The 22,498-nt window shown below is 38.1% G+C and overlaps 1 protein-coding gene across 1 annotated transcript in view; it reads right to left on the reverse strand.

Annotated features, from left to right (window-relative positions):
- Positions 1–9,517: 9,517 nt before the first annotated feature.
- stat5a (signal transducer and activator of transcription 5a) overlaps positions 9,518–22,498 on the reverse strand; it is an 88,577-nt gene continuing 75,596 nt past the window's right edge. The window contains exons 15-20 of the mRNA XM_079891613.1: positions 18,924–19,018; positions 17,363–17,505; positions 16,924–17,079; positions 15,589–15,640; positions 14,156–14,260; positions 9,518–11,511 (exon numbers count right to left, since the gene is read on the reverse strand). Of these exons, the coding sequence (XP_079747739.1) occupies positions 11,388–11,511; positions 14,156–14,260; positions 15,589–15,640; positions 16,924–17,079; positions 17,363–17,505; positions 18,924–19,018 (675 nt within the window). The 3' untranslated portion in view covers positions 9,518–11,387. The remainder of the gene's footprint in view (positions 11,512–14,155; positions 14,261–15,588; positions 15,641–16,923; positions 17,080–17,362; positions 17,506–18,923; positions 19,019–22,498) is intronic.

Below are 22,498 nucleotides of genomic sequence, written 5' to 3' on the forward strand. Positions count from 1 at the left end.
ACCAGTTGTCGTCTTTGTGTTGTTATCCTATACAAGATACTGTTTTCTAAGACCAACCTGTGCCATTCTCTTAACAGCTTCGCGTCGCTAGCTGCCGTGCACCGAACATAAGGGGTCACCATCTTACCAGCTTCTTTCAGTTCGAAGACTGGTCCAATCACCATGTCCTCCCGCTGGGCTCTACTTAATTCATCAGTACTGATGGTAGGTGAGAAGTGGTTATGGAATGTGGCTGTCTGGCGCCATCAAATTTAGAGCTGCTACCCAGGCTACATCTCTATTCTTGGACATCATGTTGTCCTCCCAGGTTGCTTTTATGGCATTTTGTGACATGCCTTCTATGCACTCACTGATGTATTGGTCCATTTCCAAGGGGCAACATGACAACAGGTCTGCATCATTGTTAATCTTGCCAGGTCTGTATTTGATCTCAGATCGGAAGTCTGCGAGCTCCCCCACCCAACAATAACCCACTGTTTTTAACTTTGCGGAACTCATTACTTGAGTGAGAGGGTTATTGTCAGTATAGATTGTAAAATATGGGGTATAGAAGAGGTAGTCATAGAACTTTTTGCACACCACTCACTTAAGTGCGAGAAACTCCAGCTTGCCTGAATGGAGCCTGTATTTTTTCTCAGCAGGGGACAATGTTCTCAAGCCATATGCAATGACTCGTAATTTTCCTTCTTGTTTCTGGTAAAGTACTGCCCCTAATCCTTGCTCAGACACATCTGTGTAATACAAATGGGCCTTCAAAGTCAGGCTACGCAAGCACAGGCGGGCTGGTAAGCATGTCAGTAAGTGTGTCCAAGCTCTGCTGGTGCTTGTCTTCCTACACAACCGGATGTCGAGATGGCAGCTGTGGACGACTCTTCCTTTCCTTCTTACATACTACTTGTGATGGAGTTTCTGATGTGCTAGCCTGAAGCAGCTCATAAATGGGTTTCGCCAACCTAGCAAAATCTTGAATGTAGCTTCGATAATAGCACAGGAAGCCTACCAGGCGGCGCACTTCTCCAACGTTTTGAGGTGTTTTGTCGCAGAGTACCCTCACAGCCTCCAGATCTTTTGGGTCCACTCTTACTCCGTCTGCAGACACAAGACAACCGAGGTACCAGACCTCTTGCTTAAACAACTTGCACTTAGCTGGACGTAGCTTGACTCCATGCTGCTAAAGAGCTCTGAACACAACTCGCAGTTTCTCCACATGCACTTCAAAGGATTTGGCAAAACACAGCACAGCATCCAGTTAGGGCAGGCAACACTCATCGTGGATGGAATTTTAAATTACTCAAATCTGTCAGCTGCACTGGCTAAGATGAAGAAGTTTGCTTGGTTCAACTTGATCATTCTGGATAATCTTGCTAATGGTTGCTATTTCTCCAAGTATAGCTCTTTTTGGAATGGTCTCGTCATGCTTAGTGTGATTTCCAACTGGGACTCTTATGTATGACTGCCCCCCTTTGTGAATCTCAATCAGTCCTTCTCCAAGCTCAGGATGTCCTAGAGGTAAGACCTCATCACTTGGCTCAAACAGGACTGCAGGGTCAGAAGTGTTGAAGTTATGAGGTTCCCAACATTTCATATTAGCGACCTGACCAGGCAGAATAGTGAAACTTCACAGTCCTACCTTCACATGAGCTGTGTCTGCATATACTTTTTCTTCACGTATGAATCCAACTGACACCTCAACAGGATCATCTTGGATATTTACAGTGCTACTCATCAGGTAGTAAGAATGTCTGCACTATCTTTTGGCCCTGTAATTAACTCTGAGATCACATTAAACCCCAACAGAGGCCTCTCCAACTGCAGCTGACTGATCAGAAAGGGAACTTGGATGGAGTAATGAGTCCCGTCATGTCCCGGTAAGCTTACTGTTGCTTCGACCCATCCACTGAATGGAATTCCATCCCCACTGATGGCGAACACCTCCAGACCAGCACTAAGTCCCACTATTTCAGATAAGGGGCGAACATCTTGTGTTGGTAGGTACTTTTTCCTCCAGTTTTGATCGATGATGCTAACCTGTGCTCCAGTACAGAGAAGCATGCTCAGTCTATGGCCTGCAATTTCCCCTTCCAGTAGACACTTCTTCCCAACAAACTGAACAATCTTTTCTTCTGAGTTCTGAGGTTGCCTTGCGTATGGTTTCCTTGCAGTACTACCTCTGTGATTCCACGACCCAACATTAACTGTATAGTTACAGCAGGGTGACCCTGGTGTGGGGACTGCAGTCTGTGGCGCGCTCTTTGGCCTGGTGCTGGGCGCTGACCTTTTTTGTCTGTTCAAGCTGCCAACAGCCTTGTGACCCTCTTCGCCACACAAGAAACAGTGATTGCAAGTCTCTACTTTCCCTCGCTTGGTACAGTTGGAACAGTCTTCTCCTCTTTTAAGGTGCTTTAGCCGTGCACTGACACTGCTGTTCTGTCATCTTGATCTGCTGCAGTGAATTGACAACATTCGTCAGCGCTTCCACTTGGGTGATAAGTTTGCGAATCTCTTTATCAGTCTGTTCAGTAGTAACAGATGCTGCTTTAATTTCTGAAGCCTCTTCAATCTGAGCACTACAAACATGAATGACTTTATGACGTGCCAGTGACTGCAGCTGACACTGTCTTTCCTCTTTCTCACTTGTAACCTTTACAAGCTGTCTGAGAAGCATGTCATCAGTTATGTCTCCTGCAGCAACAAGTTGTATATACTCACAACGAATCTCACTGTACTTGGGCCCCAGACCCTGACAAACCGTATAGAGAAACACTTCTTGAAAGGTCTTAGCATCATACCTTATATCAGCTGTGCTGTGTTTAGAAGGAAACTGGATCTTTTGTTTAAGGCCAATGACGCGATAAAGAAATTGCTGTGGGTTTTCGTTTTCTCCTTGGCGTGCACACATCAAATTTTGAAACAGCTCAGTGCTACTCATTACCTAAGTGAGACTGTAGCAGTCCTCTTAACTCTTGTACACATCTCCTTGAAATGACCAGGTTTAGTGATTTTCAGGGCCCCTATTATAATTTCAAACTCGCTAAAATGTTCTTGTAGCTAAAATGTTCTTCTTCTTCAATTTGTCGACATAAGCTGTGTTAAAGCTGATCTCAGAAGTGGAGTCATCAATCTGACCTCCATGGACTTTGAACTCTCTCCGTGAGATATATAGGAGTTCTCTCCTGAACACCTAGTCATCGGTATTGTGTGGAGTAGGGCAAGTCTGAAAAGGGGGTGGGAAATAGCTGGGCTGTGGGGGTGTAGCGTAAGGACTCTTAGCTTGAATCTTTCAGCCAAGCTCCTTGTACATTTTCAACATCTGCTGGTATTCAGTGTCTCCAGTCTATGTGTGGGTGTGACTAGTATTTGTGTTTGTGTCAGATGTTGTGCGATCAGAATAAACCTGAGCTTGAGCTGTACTTGTGACATGTGTTGTGTCTTTTTGTGCTTCTATGTGCTGGGACTGAGTAATTTGTGTAATTTTGTCTCTTAGATCAAGTAACGCCGCCATACCTTCCCAAAAGGCTCTTACCATACAAAAACCCACTTACAAAATCAAAACATCCCTCTTCATCCCCCAGTTCTACTTGTGATTCTTCCCTCTCGTCGATTTGGTCTATGTTTTTAGCGATAAAGTAGAGTTCATCAGCAGACAGTTCACAGAGTGCTTTCCTGATTTCCCTCACCAGGCTTCTTCTCTTGTTTGTCATCGTACTGACCTCCGTCAGTGGTCCACTGTTAACAACAGTCAAACAACAACAGGGATTCCATTCAGGGATTCACAGCAAGCTGGTCTTCGGATTCTTTCAGATAAGCTCCACTCCTCCAGCAGGTGGCGCCATTCTGGACGAGCCCCCCAAGAACTATAGCGGGTACAGGATCTCCGTATCAGCTGACAGTTAAGCGTTCTTAGCAAATTTGTGGAATGGTGGAATAAACACAGGACAACAATGTGCGTGTAATCAGCTCCTGTCTTGTTGGGTTATCTATTTTCCAAAATGTTCACATTAAAACAAACACAAATGTCAAAAATACATTGTCAAAATAAATCGGTTTTTTTATGCAAAACGTCACTGTTTCAGTCTCATTCTTGTAAATTACACAGCGTTTTCATGAAGATCTGTCCATCAGTCAGTCACTGTTACTCATTTGCATATTCAAAACGATGTTCAGTGTTTTGACTTTTAGAGCTTTCACTCAATTCAAATCAACTAAACGAACACATATTCAAACAAAACATTTCTGTGTGTTTTACCCATTTTAGACCACTCACATGCATTTTTAAAGTAAAATACACTTATTATGAACTAATATAAGGACACATTTAAACATGTTCACCTTAAATCAACACTGTCATGCAGCATACATCATCCAATCGCAGGTGAACATCGCGATTTCATTTTGTGATTAACCATGTAAAACTTTATCAAAACGAATCAATTTGCAACACTTAATATGCACTAACATGTATTCTTTCAACATCCATTGAGATTGAGATTGAGACTGAGACTGACATATAAAACAATCGACTAACCTGTGGAATAAACAGGTGTGTGTGATCAGCTCCGGTCTTGCTGGGTTATGACGAGCAACAGCAGACCCATCGCAACACACTGCACTCACATCTAGCGCCCTCCTCTGGTCTGGCAGAACCACCATCCACTCAATGTATTTTCACAAACAGCGATAATATTATTTTCATCAATTGTTAAGAACCAACAATTGGGGCACCACATAAGCGCTGCGGCAGTTTGAAAAAGTCGGCTGAGGCAGGCGGTAAAAGCATAACCAGTGTAACGAGAGGGTGCCCCGATCACACACTGCACTGCCTTTTTTTTGTTGACTCTTTTTAATTTAGAAAAGAGCAGTGTGGTGCAGTTTTTTTATGTTGCTAGGCAACCACCGAAACAGCTGTCCTGTCATAGGCCTATGTCACACTTCCTGCTTCCGGAACGCGGAGTAGGGATTCAGAACTTCCGGTCAACAGTATTTCTCCATACGGATTTAGATTATCATCCATAATATCTAAACCATCCGAGGTAGACTGACCACGAGCTATGTGGTTGTGAAACGAAGGTTTTTGCTCCTGTAGAAGCTATAAGTTCGTATGAAATCAACCTTGTTTTAAGAAAAACACGTTTTATCCGCGATCTTATGAAAAAAAAACTACACTACCCACAATCCTAAGCGTAGCAGCAACGTCTGCTGATTGGTCCAACTCGCTGTTACCATAGAAACGTTTACCTTACTGGCGAATGGCCCGCCGCTGTTGTTGTAGTGTACCGGGTTGCTCTGCATCAGGACGTAGACAGCCATAACTCAGCTTTCACGCTTTTCCACTTGAGAGTTTTCATTTACCATCCGAACCACATCGTCATATGTGATTTCAGGCAGGTTGCGGAGAGATTTAGTCCAGCGATATCTATCGGACTCCGCCATTGTAAAACCGGAAGAGCCGTATCCCTACTAAAAGACGTACTTCCGGTCTTCAATTTTTTCGTGACATAGGCCTATTAATCAAGGATTATAGTGTGAGCGCTCTAGAATCTTTGGTTTGCTGTTAAGTAAACTGTCATAATAGCTTTTTATTAACTTTATTTACTTATTAACAGTGTGGTAGTTGCGGTTCGTGAAGTCATGCCACCACAAGTTTCTACTCCATCATTGCAGTCTCCGGACGTTCAAAGCAACTGTAAACTTCCGTCACCACAACGGAAGGCCTGCCTCTCCATTCATTCGATTGGACAGTGGGAAAAAAAACGCGATGACATCAGGCGCTTTTCTGTCGATTTTCTTTTTTTTTTACTTTAGGCGCTCAGAGTGCTCCTACAAAAACGCGAGGCGCGCAGGTGGCTAAAACGCGGGCAAATAAACAGCGAGCAAAATGCTCACTGCCAATAGATAACAATTTAAAAAAAAGCACCTCTCACTGCAAAAAACGGGGCCTAAGGGGGATGCAGAGATGTTGCTGCGTCTTTATATTAACATTTCTGCTTGTTTAAATGATCAGCCCTGTAATTGACTGCTTTGCCTGCCCTATTGTTTGTGATGCCTGTTTCTGGGGCTTGAAAGTAGTATGCGTAGGCTGACAATGGAGTAACGGAAAGCTCTCAGATTTCATTTAAAAGATCTTCACATGTGTTCCCAAGATGAACTAACTTCTTACGGGTTTGGAACAACATGGGGGTGAGTAATTAATGACAACATTTAAATTTTGGGGTGAACTATCCCTTTAAGTCCCTGTGAAAAGGAAGTTGCAACCTCGTTGTTGTGACATAAAGGGTGGGGTTTATTTTAGCGAGCACGTACACCTCCTTAGTTTCCATCCCTCGCTCATAGACTGATGGTTGGAGGGGAATAGTTAAGGATATTCAACCAAAGGCTATAGAATAACACTTAAAAGGGACTTTGATTTAACCCAAGCCTTCAAACTCACATCATCAGAGAAGGAAGGCCATTCCAGAGCGGAAGCAAATTTTCAAATTTTGATTAAAGATTACCACGACAGTTTTTTTTCTTCTATGTATTAACTTGGACGGATTAATTGTTCACAAGACTAATAATGTGCGCTAACAAATTAAATAGGGTCAATTTTGATTTCATGACAACTTTAGGCCTAGTAGCCTAGTGGATGTTTTTTTTTTTAGAAGTAGGATGGAATCATTCATCCACACAGTCACACAGAGCCGAAACACAACCAAAACAATGTTAGCTTCCGCAAAATGCGGAAAATGAGTTTTTTAAACAGTTTGAGGGTCAAAAGTAACTCATATGATATTAATTTTAAGTAAACAGTTAACTATTTTTTTTATTCCTTAACTGATCAAATGTAGCCTATGTAGGCCTACTGAAAGGATAAAGGGGGAAAGAGAGAAAAGCGCAATTTCCTGTAATCTGCTCATCGCAGAATGAGGAATCAAAAGCAACACAATCTTTCACAGACCTGACCGTGGAAGACTTGAAAAATTGAGAGGAAAAATAAATCAACGGGGAGACGTCAGAATAACAAAGAAAGCATATCACCTGAATCACTCTTCAACACTATGCAATATTTTATATTTAGATATTAATTAAATTGGATAGGTACAAGAATATGCAATCAGTCTTGCTGATAGAGAGGAGACGCTTAACGGCTACAGCTCAAGAAATTTAACGAATCTTGTCAATTCAATCTCAAGTAGTGTTTCAGCGACATCTGGTGTTAAAAAGGCGTACATACACACAAACTCATTTGAATGAGGCAGACAGCAAACAACAGATAAAGAGAATTTTATTCTAGCAAATTTGCTTTTAGCAATTTTTTTTTAAAACCACTGCCCACAACATCATCCTGAAACAGGAACTGTGTGTGTGTGTATATATTGAAAGTTAGATTACATGAGTGAGTATAGCTATATTTGAGGTTCATTTTGATATTATTTTAAATTAACTAAATGATATCATCATACTGATTTTAAAGTTAGACAAACCAGCCAATGCCACAAAACATCAAATAATTCAGAGAATCCATTGCTAATACTTACCAATAAAATTTGGCACTGTTGTTTTCCCTCCAAAAATGATATTCCTGCTGGATGCAAAGGAACTGGCTTTTGTTATTTAAAAAGACATGAACGAAATTTAATCTAGAAATTGATTACCAATTAAAACACTATTGATAAGAAAACGTAGGCCTATTTTGTTAAATTGTTGGCAATAAATTTCCATTTTGTGTGTTAGAATTAACAAAAATGATGTCCATTCAAAAGGAAACCTCTTGCAAAACAATGATTTTCATGTCAGGTGAATTATGCTTTTTAAATTCTGAATGCAAGACATTTTCTTTTAGGTCTAGTATTTGGGTTAGTTATAATAATTATATTTAGCTTGATATAACATTAGCCTAATATGTCCATGTTGTGTCCTATTTCAGATTGCTAGTTTAAATTCATACAATATGTAATTGACAGATCAAATACATTTAATGCAGATAATAAAAACCGTTTAGGTTTAGTGGCACTAATTGTTTTATGCCAAAGATCCATTCAAACCAATCACAGTTGAATGTCTTTTCTGCAGTGATTGGATTTTTCGAGTCAAAAAATGTATTTGATTCACAATACCTGATTCTCCATCAGGTCAAACGGATCATTGACTCTGATCTAATTTATGGCTTAGTCCACTGCTTTTCTATAATGGCTCTATTAAGCGCATATTTCCGTATCCAAGCAACAGATAAGCTCTTTCCTCACGCAATATTCTCTTTGCAATTAGATACATAAAACAAGTGCTACTCCCTGACGGATTTTTTTTTCCATTTTGTTTTTATAAACCATGCCTGAAACTGCTGAAAGGATAACTATTTCCGTGAGAAGAGAAAAGGTTTGAACTCATACGATGTAGACACTAGACAGATCATTTTAGTCCGTTGATTCGTTCTCTCGCTGCTTGCTTCTCATCGGAATTGTTTCTGTCCACTTTGACCAAAAGAGTATAGGCAAATTAAGTTTACTTCATTTCAAGGGACCGGAATCCGAATCAAAATTGCAAATCTGTATTTGTGTTATCCTGTGAATGAAATAGAAGGGAAAGCAAATATACAACATAAATTTAATAAATATTTGCACTTAATATATAGTCTGTAGGCCTATAAGCACTTGCAGGCCTCGACATTAAGCCTTTTAAATATGTCATTCACTTGTATGGAAAAAAAATATTGTGTTGTAAATATAATTTATTCTGAACCAATAATCTTATCAGTGTTCAATCAGCTTTGATATAATTAAATCTGCATATTGTCATATCTGCACATTTAAAGAGCATTTCCCCCCTAATCTTGTTAAATGTATCCTTCATCTTTTATTTTAAATTCCTAAATTTGGTGGATGAGGGAATGGGTTTATATCGCTTATAAAAAGCTGGTGCGGCAGTGTGCATTTTACTTTCACTCTTAAAATTAGCGCCAATTCACCCTTCAAGGAGTTTGATTGACAGGCGATCTGACCTATCTGTTTACCATCGGCATCCATTATTGCAGTGCGACATTGATGCGCCATCATGATACTTCACATCATTATGGGAACTTTTCACCTTCAAAATCAGGAAAACAGCTCTGAAAATCAGGGTTGTAATATCTTTTCCGTTTACAGATTTGAAATCGATCAATATAATGTTTTCACTGACAGATTCTATAACGTTTATGTTTGAATGTTGAATATTTTGTTACATTGCAGAAAACTACTTCCCAGCTTGAAGAGTCCAACAACTGGAGCCCATAAAAGAGAAAAAGACAAACTTGAGTAAAAATGTGAGTTTTCTCAGAAACATGCTGTTATAAAGAGTAGTTGCAAAGAACACAATGATTAAAGTGCTCTCAAGTCACTCTTTCAGAAAGCGTTATGAGATCCAGATCGAAAGGGAACAAATAGTTTGTAATTTTAAAATGTTAAGGTGCACCAAATGAAAATTACACCAATTTTGAACCCAAGTTCATTTAATTCTCACAGAAAAGACAAAGTGCTCACACCACTTGTGCTGGAGCCCAAAGTATTAAAAAAAAAATCTTTATTGTCAATTCAATTACTCTTCTCTACAGCCAAACCACAAACATGTGACGAACATAGAACAGAGCAGAGCTGAACATGCCAACACACACACTCTCACACACATTGACACCTACAGTGTGAAACAGTCTACACAACAACATGACAGAACACTTTGAAAACAAAGACAATAAAAAAGATGAAGTCAAATCACACAACTTCCTATGCGGCTCTGCCTTGGGAGGAAAAAAGAGAAACTTCACAAATAAAAAAACATCCACTGAGGAACAAACCATCGTTTGAGAATGAACAAGAGACAGGCATCTAAAAGTGGGCGTCACGAGTCAGGTTTGCAGCTAACATACAGTAAGCACACAGGAAACGTCTCTTCGTGTTAACTTCACTGTTTGGCTTTTTCTTCCATTGCGAAAGCTCAGCTGAAATTTGAAATGAAACTACAGAAAACCAGCAATCAGCCCCTTTGTGCCGATAAAGGTTTTGGGGATCGCAGAAACTGATTTTGGATCAGTACGTCAGGGCTTTTACTGAGAATCGGACACGGTAACACAGCATTTTGCATTACACAGACGGACGGAGCCCTCAAGCGTCCTACAGTAATAAAATAGAAATATGTTAACAAAAAATAAATTCATATATAGGCTACTGGATATAGGTACTTTCTTTTCAATTTGTTGGTTATTTATTTATTTATTATTTGTGTTTTACATCAGCTCTACGTAATGTCCTGAGTGGGCAAGGCTTTTGTGCAAGTGTACGAGTAGGAAAGAAAAAAAGATGCCGGTTGGGAACGAGCTGACATGAAGAAATGCTAACCTATAGGATGGCCAGTTAAGAGCATGTGTAACCATGACAACAGGTTCTCTTGTTTTGCACATTCTGAAGAGGAAAGCATAAGAACAGATGAGGTCATCATCTGTTGCGCTGGAGAGAGAGACAGAGAGAGAGAGAGAGAGAGAGAGAGAGAGAGAGAGACTGTGATGGCCTGTGTAGTGTAGTGTGAGCCGAGATGGTCAGCAGACCTCTCTCTCCCCAAAGTGTTTCCATCAGTTTTCGTGGGACGGATGAGAGCCGGGTGTGTGTGCCGTTTCCCACGTGTGCCGCAGTTTCAATGATGTGAGTGACAGGTTGTGTGCTGCTGGTTTGGATGCGGGTGTAACACGGTTCAGATTAAACACAGACGAGGGGATGGTAAGACCCATTCAGCCTGTCGGTGCTCATGTAGGTGCACCGAACAGCCTTGCAACCTTAACACTCTTTAGTGTACAGAAGCAATACATTGCAATTGCCATGGTAACAATAATTTTGTCGTCTGCAAGAAAGCATTTGTTTAAGAGTGCAAAGGATAATATGCATTTTTTTTTAGATGCAATAGATATCTGAACACCCCCGAAATAAAATGACAACCATAAAGCAGTTTGAAAAAAAATTAAATGTTCCTTACAGTAGTACATTTCGTTTTAAGGATTTCCCAGACTTGTCCTGCGAAAAAGTCAATTTGAGAATAAAAACAACACAAAAAAACAAAAAACAAAAAAACACACGCACAAAGGAAAAGAGATAACATGCATCTCTCTCTTTTTTTCTACAATACTGTTTGGTGGTATTTTATTAGAGGAAGGCTCATAGTATTTTCTTTTTCTTCCATTAGTTCCTTTCTCTTCTATAGAAACAAGTGATGGGAAAATAAAGAGGTATGATGATAGGAAAAAATAACAGATAAAGAAAAAGAACCGAAAGTCATAAAGACCCACACTGAGAAACAAATGGGGAAAATACACTAAGAGGAGGAGAAGAAAATGTGATTAAAAAAACATTATTCAGCGAGAGAAGTCACAGATGACGAAGGTCAAGAGGTCATGACTGCTGGCCGCTCCACTGGCCCTCCATCGGTCGACGGAGCAGTTCCTCTACATGCCTCGCTACATCCATGGTGTCGTCCAGATCGAAATCGCCATCAGGGTCCAGCATAGGGTCAACACTAAGAGAGAGAATCTTAGTAACTCGCACACAATCTAGGTGACATCAAAAGATATTTTCTGTGCTGGGTCGAAAGAAAAAAAGAAAAATGCAGTATTGATTTAAATGTTTAAAAGTGCTAAACACATATTGGAATCATAATGACTTAACTTACAAAAATATTACATCTAAGAAAAGTATGAGCCATTTGTAGATTTTGCACAAAGTAATAAACTACTAAAAACAATGTACATAATCTAATAATAGAAAACTCTCAACATGAGCACCTGTAAATAATTTTCCAAATTATAACCTTATATTATATATTACAGGTGCTGGTCATAAAATTTGAATATCATCAAAAAGTTGATTTATTTCAAGAATTCAACTTAACAGATGAAACTAATATATTATATAGACTCATTATATGCAAAGTGAGATATTTCAAGCCTTTATTTGTTATAATTTTGATGATTATGGTTTACAGCTTATGAAACCCACGAAATCAAAATCTCAGAAAATGAGAATATTACATGAAATCACACAATAATTACACAGTGATACCATGGTCATTGAACCAGGTTTTGGTTATTTTGGCAGTGTGGGCAGGTGCAAATCCTGCTGGAAAATGAAGTCAGCATCTCCATAAAGCTTGTCTGCTGAAGGAAGCATGAAGTGCTCTGGAAATGTCCTGGTAGACGGCTGTGTTGAGTGGACAGCACAGTGGACCAACACCAGCCGATGACATGGCTCCCCAAACCAACACAGACTGTGGAAACTTCACACTGGACTTCAAGCATCTTGGATTGTGTGCCTCTCCATTCTTCCTCCAGACTCTGGGACCTTGGTTTCCAAATGAGATGCAAAATTTGCTCTCATCAGAAAAGAGGACTTTGGTCCACTGTGCTTTATTAAATCCAGAGTCAACGCAGCCGTCTACCAGGACATTTTCAGAGCACTTCATGCTTCATTTTCCAGCAGGATTTGCACCTGCCCACACTGCCAAAAGAACCAAAACCTGGTTCAATGACCATGGTATCACTGTGTAATTACTGTGTGATTTCATGTAATATTCTAATTTTCTGAGATTTTGATTTCGTGGGTTTCATAAGCTGTAAGCCATAATCATCAAAATTATGACAAATAAAGGCTTGAAATATTTCACTTTGCATGTAATGAGTCTATATAATATATTAGTTTCACCTGTTAAGTTGAATTCTTGAAATAAATAAACTTTTTGATGATATTCTAATTTTATGACCAGCACCTGTATATATTATGAAATGCTCTTAATATGCAGGTTAATAATGCTAAATGTATAGAAAAAAAACAAAAGGTCTAAAGGCGTCACGCGTCAACTTGTCACACACATGGTTAGAGTCATCTGTATGACAGATAAAAATAATTGTATTTGCTGCATTCTTGTTTTCTGCAGCATTTCAGCAAAACTTTATTTTTCTGCTCACTGTGTTTCAGCTACTGTAGTTAAAACAACTGCGTCATCTGCAGCTCTTAATGTGGCGCTTTACGACTTTAGCGGGAGAGAGAAGCAACACGCACATGTAACCCTGGTGTTTTACACTGTTCTGCACTTTTGTTAGTTATATGCAGTAGCCTACCGTAGTTTCCCTGTAGGGGCCACTGTATGAACTAGTTGACTGAGACGTAGATATTGAGAAAAGAAGACTGTTATAGCTGATATGCACGAGGTGATCAAGCGCTGCATTTGAAGTGTTTTGAAGTGAATTTCTGACAAAAGATGTTTAAATTTTTCATCTAAAATTGTTGAAGTATGTTCATGGGTTTCAAAAGGAATTCCCATTGATGTTTATTGAGTTTCTGTGTTCAAATAAATGTTTAGTCGATGTACTTTAACTGATTAATGATCAGAAAATTGTATATATGTTATAGTGGATGAAAAAAAAAAAAAAATTGTATTTCAATACACGTTATACAAACGGAGATCGGGGAAACTGATAGATTTAATTCTTGATACATTTATTTTATGATGTTCCCTGTATATATGGAGGAAAGAAAAACGTGGACTAAATATGACTTTTCTCCATTTCAGATAGGGTTGTGTTACACATCAATACACTATTATACTTATACTTGCTCTATTAAATGTTCCGTGTACAATAAATGTGCTGGCTGTTAGCTGATTCATACTATTTGGCCTAAAGTTTATTTTTATCCTCCTAAGAGTCGAACCTAGCCTATACTTATACATGTTCAGAGTGATACAACACTTATGGTGTTATATTGACAACTATTACAGTGTTACACACAGAGCGAAAAGGCTTTGAATGAAGCGTGTTTGGCTCTCGATAAAAATGTTAGAGGATGTAGTGGCGAAAGATTATTATCATAAAAGACTCTTTAGATTAGTAGACCAATCACAGCACACTGGGCCATCTGACCAATCAGAGCAGAGCAGGCTCTCGGAGAGGAGGGGTTTGAGGGGTTTCGAGAGAGATGCTGCAGTGAATATTATAAGAAAAGTAAACTGCTTTTTATTTATAATTTTTTGTTACTTTGGATGCATGTAAACCTATTGTAGAAGACTTCCAAAGCAAAATCAGGAAGCTTTAAAATAGCATAATAGGGGCACTTTAAGAATAACAACACTGATGCAGAAAGATATCTGTGCAGTGTGCACTACTCACATGGGAGGATAGAGTCCATAAGTGTGTTGAGGATTGACAGCTGGAGATGCTGCATGGTCCATGTAGGTGGGGTTCGCTGCAGGGTCAGGGTTAGGTGTCGCAAACCTGTGTCAACAGAAACGCACACACAGATAGACACATTTAACATCACCTGTTATTTTAGTATTATTTATAAACTATTCTTGTTTTTATTACTATTTTGAATTATTATTTTAGTTTTATGTTTCAGTTTTCATTTCAGTTTGATTTAGTAATTTTGTTTTGTTTGTCAATTTTATTAGTTTTTAAAAAAAAAAATATAGTTTTAGTAATTTTAGTACTTCAACTTAAAATGATTTTATGAAGGCAACGCTTGTGATTTTTATATTTATAAAAATAATAACTGAGAAACGAGTTTGAATCCAGTCCGTGTTACAGTATGTATTGATACAGCTTCCCGTAACATTTCCTGTCCTCTTTCTACTCTCTTCTTCAATAAAATGTCTGTAAAAGCTAAATAAATAATTAACCAAAGACATTCGTTCTATTCAGCTCTAGTGCACAGCTTGCTACACAAACCAGTTGAGTGCTAGCGGTCAGAGGCTAACCCTTGTAAAAAGTAAGAGCTTGTTTATTAAAGGAACACGCCGACTTTAGCTTCTTGGGCGGAGTGATTTACTCCAACTCTGAGCGAACTCTCTGCCACTCGCCACGGGGCTTCTCAGGTGCTGTGAGCAAATCACTCTGCCCAAGTAGCAGTGCTTCACCTTCTGAGAATATTTCCCAGTATGTATACGCTTAGAAGATGGCTGTGTCTCATGTGACCTTGTTATTTGTACACGCTGTGACTATACAAATCACAACATGTAAATAGGAAAATGTTGCTGTTATTTTGTCACTTATTGGGAGCAGTATGCTAGCTGGAGCCGTTTACCTCCAGTCTTTGTGCTAAGCTAGGCTAGCGGTGAATTATCTGAATTGTCAGACAGAGTTACAGAGAGATGAAAAGGGTGTATGTTATGGACTTATCCAACTCTGGGGGATACGGTGAATAAGCTAAAGTCCCCAAAAGTCAGCGTGTTCCTTTAAATCACTCTCTCAGAATGCTGATGAGAAGAACTGAATTATCTGATTCTGATGGTGTATAACTCCCTGCTGAGGTTGACCGAAGTGGACGGCTTGCTAACAAGACAGACGTAGTCGTCCACCTATGGACAAATAATGCTGCTAATGAGGCTAATAGAGCTAAGTATATTCTGAAAAGTGGAATGAGAGCAGAGTCTCAAGTATCCGTGGCAACCTGTAACTGCCGCTGAGCCAGCCCAGGGCTAATGCGATGCAAGCAATTAGATTTACTGCTCTGAGATGACAGGTTAGCTCCAGAATATCAGAGATTTAAAGACCTGTACTGAGGTCAGAAAAACACACAGACACAGTGGTGTGTGTGTACTTACTCTGGCACTACTTGTTTGATCTGTGGTTTGACGTATCCGTCCACAGCTTTAGCTAGAGAAGTGGAAAAGATAAACAGATTATTCTTAAACCATAACATAACACTGGCTCACACTGCTATATGTACACATGAATACAAATGTGAAAGAGAACACACACAGACAAACACACTAGATTACACAGAGTGATACACTTTCATTTAAACCTAAGAACATAAACACACACACACACACACACACACACACACACACACACACACACACACACACACACACACACACACACACACACACACACACACACACACGTTTACTTAGCTATCTAAATGGGGACATTCCATAGATGTAATGGTTTTTATAGTGTACAAACTGTATATTCTCTCCCCTTACACTAACCCTACCCATACATTTTCAAAAGGCATCATTTAGTATGATTCATAAGCTGTTTTCTTCATGGGGACCCAAAAATTGTCCCCATAAAGCAGCAAATAACTGAACCACACACACACACACACACACACACACACGCACACACGCACACACACACACACACACACACACACACACACACACACACACACACACACACACTATTTATAATGATTTTACTGACTATATAAAATTAAGCAACTTTGTGCCTATTGTGAGGATTTTAATGTGATTTCCTAAAGACTGCATAATTATACTAATTTCACAATTCTTCCTTGTCTTGTGACTTCTGAGTATGGTGTTAAGACAGATGTTTTAATGGTATCTCTGATTTAAACTTGCAAAACATTATTAGTAAGTTCAAATTGGCAAGTTTAATTCATTTTCATGAATCGTCTTTTTAAGTGAACCTTTTCAAAATTCTCAACTCTCTTCATTTTCTTAGAAATTCTCTTAAAATATGTAATGTAATATTAGTGCATATAAATAATTTAGAATAAATATATTAATAAATAAATAAGTAAATATACACTACCATTCAAAAGTTAGGGACTGGTGAATTTTTCCTAGGTTTTTGAAAGAAGTCTCACCAAGATACAGCAAAACATTTCTTATTATTCACAATGTTGAAAAGAGTTGTGCCGATGCATATTTTTTTCTGGATTCTTTGATGAATAGAAAGTTCAAAAGAACAGCGTTGATTTGAAATTGTAATCTTTTGTATAATTATAAATGTCTTTCCTGTCACTTGTATCCTTGCTGAATAAAAGTATTAATTTCTTTAAAAAAAAAATCATACTGACCCCAAACCTTTGAACGATGTATAAATACATTCAGTAATGTCAAAAAGGATCACCTTTCATATTTGATTTAAAATTCTGTCTATAGATAATTAAAGATCAAGCTTACACAGAGGAGGGGTGTAGTATTTGGAGAAGACCTCATCTTTGGGCCGGTCGGGATAGAGGTACAGTAGATGATTCAGGTCACTAATGCGATCTGCCAGGGAGCGGATAGAGAAGTCTTTGGTTGTGTATGGCATGAGGTTCCACACCATCCTTTCCCCTGTGAAGAACACACATACACACTCTTTTGTAGAAGCTTTGAAATAGTTGTATGTGCATTTAAAGCCACTTTATGGTATTTTTTGGAATACAGCACATAAAATGTCCCTACACTCTTAAAAATAAAGGTTCTAAAAGGTTCCATTTTTGGTTCCCCAAAGAACCATTCATTGATCCAGTTTTTATCATTTAAATGACTTTTATTTTTAAGAGTGTATTATAAATCAGAATATTATAAAGTGCAATCAAGCCATGGCAGTGGAGGAGCAAAGTAATGGTTCTACCTGCTTTGTTAGGGTTCTCTGCCACCCAGGCTATGGTGATGCCACCGATTTCCGAGTCACTGAAGCGCAACAGGAAGGTTCCGTTTGGTTTGGACATCAGCATGTCCTGAGCTTGCTGTTTATTCACAAAGCCAAGAATTGCTCTGGGAAGTACAAGCACACAAACACACGTGAACGCGCATGCAGAAAAGGGCATTTGCACACAGAGAGGCTGTTATCGTGTGTGTACTGTTCAGTTTTATCATGATTTGTATACAAAGGAATACAAGTTATGGGCGACTGGGGGTTGAACAGGAAAAAGATAAGAAAATAAAAGAAAGAGAGAGAGCCAGATCTTATCAAACCCACAAGAGGTCTCTCAGACCTTACTCCTTTGTTAATCCATCCATAGTTTAATGTCTTAATGTATAGTCTTAACCGGGACTATCTCTCAATCAGCCAGTTGCCATGGCAAAGAGCACTTCATTATGAATACATCTATTATATATCAATCAAAAAGGAACAAAATGACCAGAATCCAACAAGAATGTGATACATTATGATAGGGGTGTCCAAACTCGTTACTGGAGGGCCACTGTCCGGCAGAGTTTGGCTCCAACAAGCCTCAAAACACCTGCCTGGAAGATTCTAGAATGGCCTTTATGAGCTGATTCAGGTGTGTTTAATTGGGGTTGGAGCTAAACTTTGCAGGACAGTGGCCCACCAGGAGCAGGACTGGACACCCCTGTGTTATGACCAGTGTTACTCTAAAAAATAATTAATTACTAGCTACTGATTACATCTTCAACAGTATAATTAGATTAATTTACTAATTACTGTCTAAAAATGTATTGCATTACTTATTACTAATTACTTTCTAAATCACATATCAACCTCGACCAGTTGAACAATACAAGGATAGAAATGAAACTTTTAAATCTATCAAATAAATAATATAAAACTGCATAAATTATTCTTGAACTGACCAAAGTATTTAAAGGGAGAAGGTTACATTAAAAACATACATTTTAACATTAGACGTTAAATGTTGATGTTAAATCCACAATGTTTTATATAGAATTGTTTTATAGTATACTGTATCTATACAGTATTTAATGCAATTAAATCAGAAGTAACTGTAATTAAATTACAGAAAAATTAAGAGTAATCCCTCACTTTACTTTTTCAAGGGAAAAGCAATTAAATTACATACATAAATACAATTTATTATTCAATAATTTATATTTAAGCCAATAATCATAAATAACTGTGGCATTTTCTTGCCTGTCAAATAAGTGCACTTTCCATTGAAAGTCACATATAACCGAAAGACGAACAAATGTGAGATTCATGAGGTCAGACAGTGTAAATGGCACCGTTGTCAGATGAGTGTGAGAGATGTCTTTGTTATGTGAGGAGAAACAGCATTTATCCTTTTTCTGTCTGATTGTTCATTGACTGAGCAACAAAGAGAGATTTTCTTTTTAGGCTTTACACATGGATTAATTGTTATCTTCAACATTAAATCTGTAGGAGTGTGATGCTTATATTTCTTCGTGTTCTCACAGAAGTCAGCTCTTACCCATCATTCCAGTGGGGCTTCAGGTGTTTTTTAGTAAGTTCCATGACACCATCAAACCACTGCCAAAATGTGAAGTTCCTGCCTGGTAAACTCTCCTATAGTGACAAGAAGCAAATCGGGTTTTAAATTACTAACAACATATATTATATATTCTTAGATCAAGTAAATGATGTTGGGAAAAAACCCCCAAAGATTTACCTAAAGTTGTATTGTGGAGTTCTAACAATACAACTTTCAAAGACAAAACTAAAGCAACTCAATGCTGTCAATATAAAATACTTTTCTTTTTTTTTCCAAATAGATCTACAGTGATTGATTGATTGATTGATTGATTGATTGATTCATTCATTCATTGCTGATTTTGTTGTCACATTTAATAACTTGAGAAATGTGAGATAATGTGAGAAATAAAGGGAAAACTTTGCATAGAGCTGATACAACTTAAGAACTTTTCTTTCAGTTCCTTGATAATTGTTACAATGATTGTAGATTTTAAATCATGTCAACTTAACATTTTAAAGGGATAATACACCCAAATATGGCAATTATGTCATCATTTACTCATCCTCACGTTGTTCCAAATGTGTATGACTTTCTTAATAGAATATAAAACAATATATTTTGAGAAATGTTTTTTTGTCCATGCAATGGAAGATATTGGTCTCCATAACAAAATATTGAAGAAGAAAAAGAATATTGAAGTAGAAAAGTCAGGTTTGGAACATCATAAGTGTGAGTAAATTCACTCACAATATTAAGTTAAAATAATTATGCAATTGAACATAATTAGAAAAAAACAAATGCAAACTGTTGCCTTTCTTTTTTTGCCACATCTATTTTTCTAGGACGACATCTATAGAGTGTGTAAAGATCCAGTGTTAAATAAGACATAGTAGCATGTTGTAGACTAGAACCTCTTACTGTAAATGCATGTACTGTATGAAGCTTGTTTCCTCACAGATGCTGAACATAAAAAATAAAATAAATGAAAGTATGAAAAAACAATCTGCTGAATTTCTGGTACGTGTTCCTCACAAGTGATGTGTTCATTGGAAATGGACATGGAGTTGACATGAATCAGAGAGTAAACAGTTAGAAGTGCATGTGCTACAGTGAACGTTCAGGGTTTATGAAACGCAGGCATGACTGCTTAAATCAGAGCATGATCCTCTACTACATGTTCATTCTGTTTTTAATCAGTGATCCAAAAGCAAAGTCACATTACTTAGAGAGATGAACGCTTCCTGTCTTCAGTCCTGTCTCCATCTCTTTCACTTTAATCACTCTATTTCTTAGAACACGGTGTCCCGTGCCCTGACCGCTTCAGTAGTTAGCATGGCAGACCACACAGAGACACACAAACACACGGATGCACTGATGTCTCTTGAACGAACAACTGGGTTTAGATGTCAAAATTTGGAATCTAATTTAAACATGAAGATAAATAGAATATTTGGTAACACTTTACAATGAGGTTCCATTTGTTAAAGGTACAGTAAGCCATTTAAAAAAAAAAAAAAACGCTTTGGAAAATTTAAATCAACACCCGACCCAAACAGAAAATATTATGTATGTGTGTGTACAGATGTCATGGTTTGACTGTATTCGTCGTCTGACTATATGCACCAGTCACAGGCAATCCACACTCCAATCCAGAAGGGGGCGCGTGTGGTAATGCAGTGCTGTTTGCTAACAGCAAAAAGAGCAGCAGAAGAAGAGACAATCTAAATCTATGCACCAACCCAAAACAAGCATGGCCACTCACCATTGGCGAGTTCAGATGGAACCTATGCAAGAGTGCATTTTGTAAACTGCTTAGTGCTAAAAAGGTGCAATAGGTAATTCTCTATTTTACAGAATTTTTCTTTTTTAAAGAATTGATTTTTGTTATACTGGTTGAAAGTCTCCTCATATCCTGACAGCAACCACTATGTTAAACGGTCTAAATGTATTTTTATAAATATATATCGTCGTTGGAAGGCATAGGACCATAAAATGTAAATCCAATCATTATATTCGGTCCGAATGAAATACGATATCCTACCTGCCTGTCAACGTTTGTTTTTACATACCCTCGTGCACCCTGTTCGCGCAGACATCATACGTCATCAGCGCGTTTCATGCTATGCAGAGTACAGACAGACGTCGGTCACGGAGCAGCGCAAACAAACAGCAGCCAATATTTACAGTTCCTCCAAAACAACCAGCTTATGCTGCGTTCACACCATAGCTACCATAATTAAGAGACGGCAACCCGTGACGTTCTAACCGGAGCTGTTTGGAAACGGATGCGTTTCCATGTCAACAGTATCAACACCGCAATGAATCTGCAGCAGTCAGGAACAAGCTTTCTAAGTTGTTTACATTCATTATTATTGTAATGTTATGTGCTTTGAGACATGAGGTAGTTTAACGCCGTCTCTTGTGACGCTTTGCCGAGAGCAGCTGTGTGTGTGTGTGCGCCTTCATGTGTTTTGGACAGCGATTTGCAGGGAGGGTGGGTTCGTATGCTTGCAATGCTAGCAGGCTAACGTTAGCATTTCCCAGATCCCCTACTGCAGCTTTAAAACAATAAAGGATGCTGTACTATACGAACTAGGGGACTAAATGCCGCTAAGTGGAATAAATTGTAATTTGCACTACTGTCTGTTCAAAATAAATTAAAAGAAACCTAGCATTGGGAATTTGTAGCTTTTTCCTGTTGTACTGAACTCGCATCGAAACGTGACCCCAAAACCGAGGTACGTACCGAACCATGACTTCAATGTACTGTTACATCCCTAGTGTATAGTATATGTTTTTCATGCTGCTAACTACACATTGCTAAGTTTCTGGATTGACAACCATATTTAAATGTGCAACTGAATCTGCAGTCTGATACTGTATGTCAAATGATCAGTGCATTAAGTCTTGGAGTGTAAATACAAAATAACAGACCTGCCACTTTTTCTATGTAATGTGTTACTTTGTTCATTTTTTTTATTAATAATATTTACATATAAAATAGTTCTAAGCACTTATGGTCTGTCCTGACAGTGATTATTTATTTATGAATACATTTATTTATGCATTTATTTGGTTTTATTGTCAGTACTGGGCTTTTGTACTTTTTTTTGGTACTGTGTTTGTGGATGACAGTGTTCGTCTGCGACCACCGAAGACCATTTTTCACCCAGGAAAAACCCTGATGCAAACATATTATGATTTTTTTTTATGCTTTGGTACAGTAAAAATAATGCTAATTAAATAAAATACATACAGCACCTGTAATGTTAATTCCAACATTTACTAATACACTATCAAAATCAAATGTTGTATTTGTTAACATTAAATAATGCACTGTCTGTGAACTAACATGAACAAACAATGAACAACTCTATTTTGATTAACTAACATTGAAAAAGATTAATAAATACTGTAACAAATGTATTGCTCATTGTCAGTTAATGCATTAACTAATGTTAACAAATGAGACCTTATTTTAAAGTGTAACCATATTATTTAGTCCTGAGATAACATGAATTAACAATGAGCTATTTAATTCAACAAAAAATAATAAATACTGTAAGAAGTAT

The sequence above is a fragment of the Squalius cephalus genome (assembly GCF_949319135.1).
Source record: "Squalius cephalus genome assembly, chromosome: 1".
Lineage (NCBI taxonomy): Eukaryota > Metazoa > Chordata > Actinopteri > Cypriniformes > Leuciscidae > Squalius > Squalius cephalus.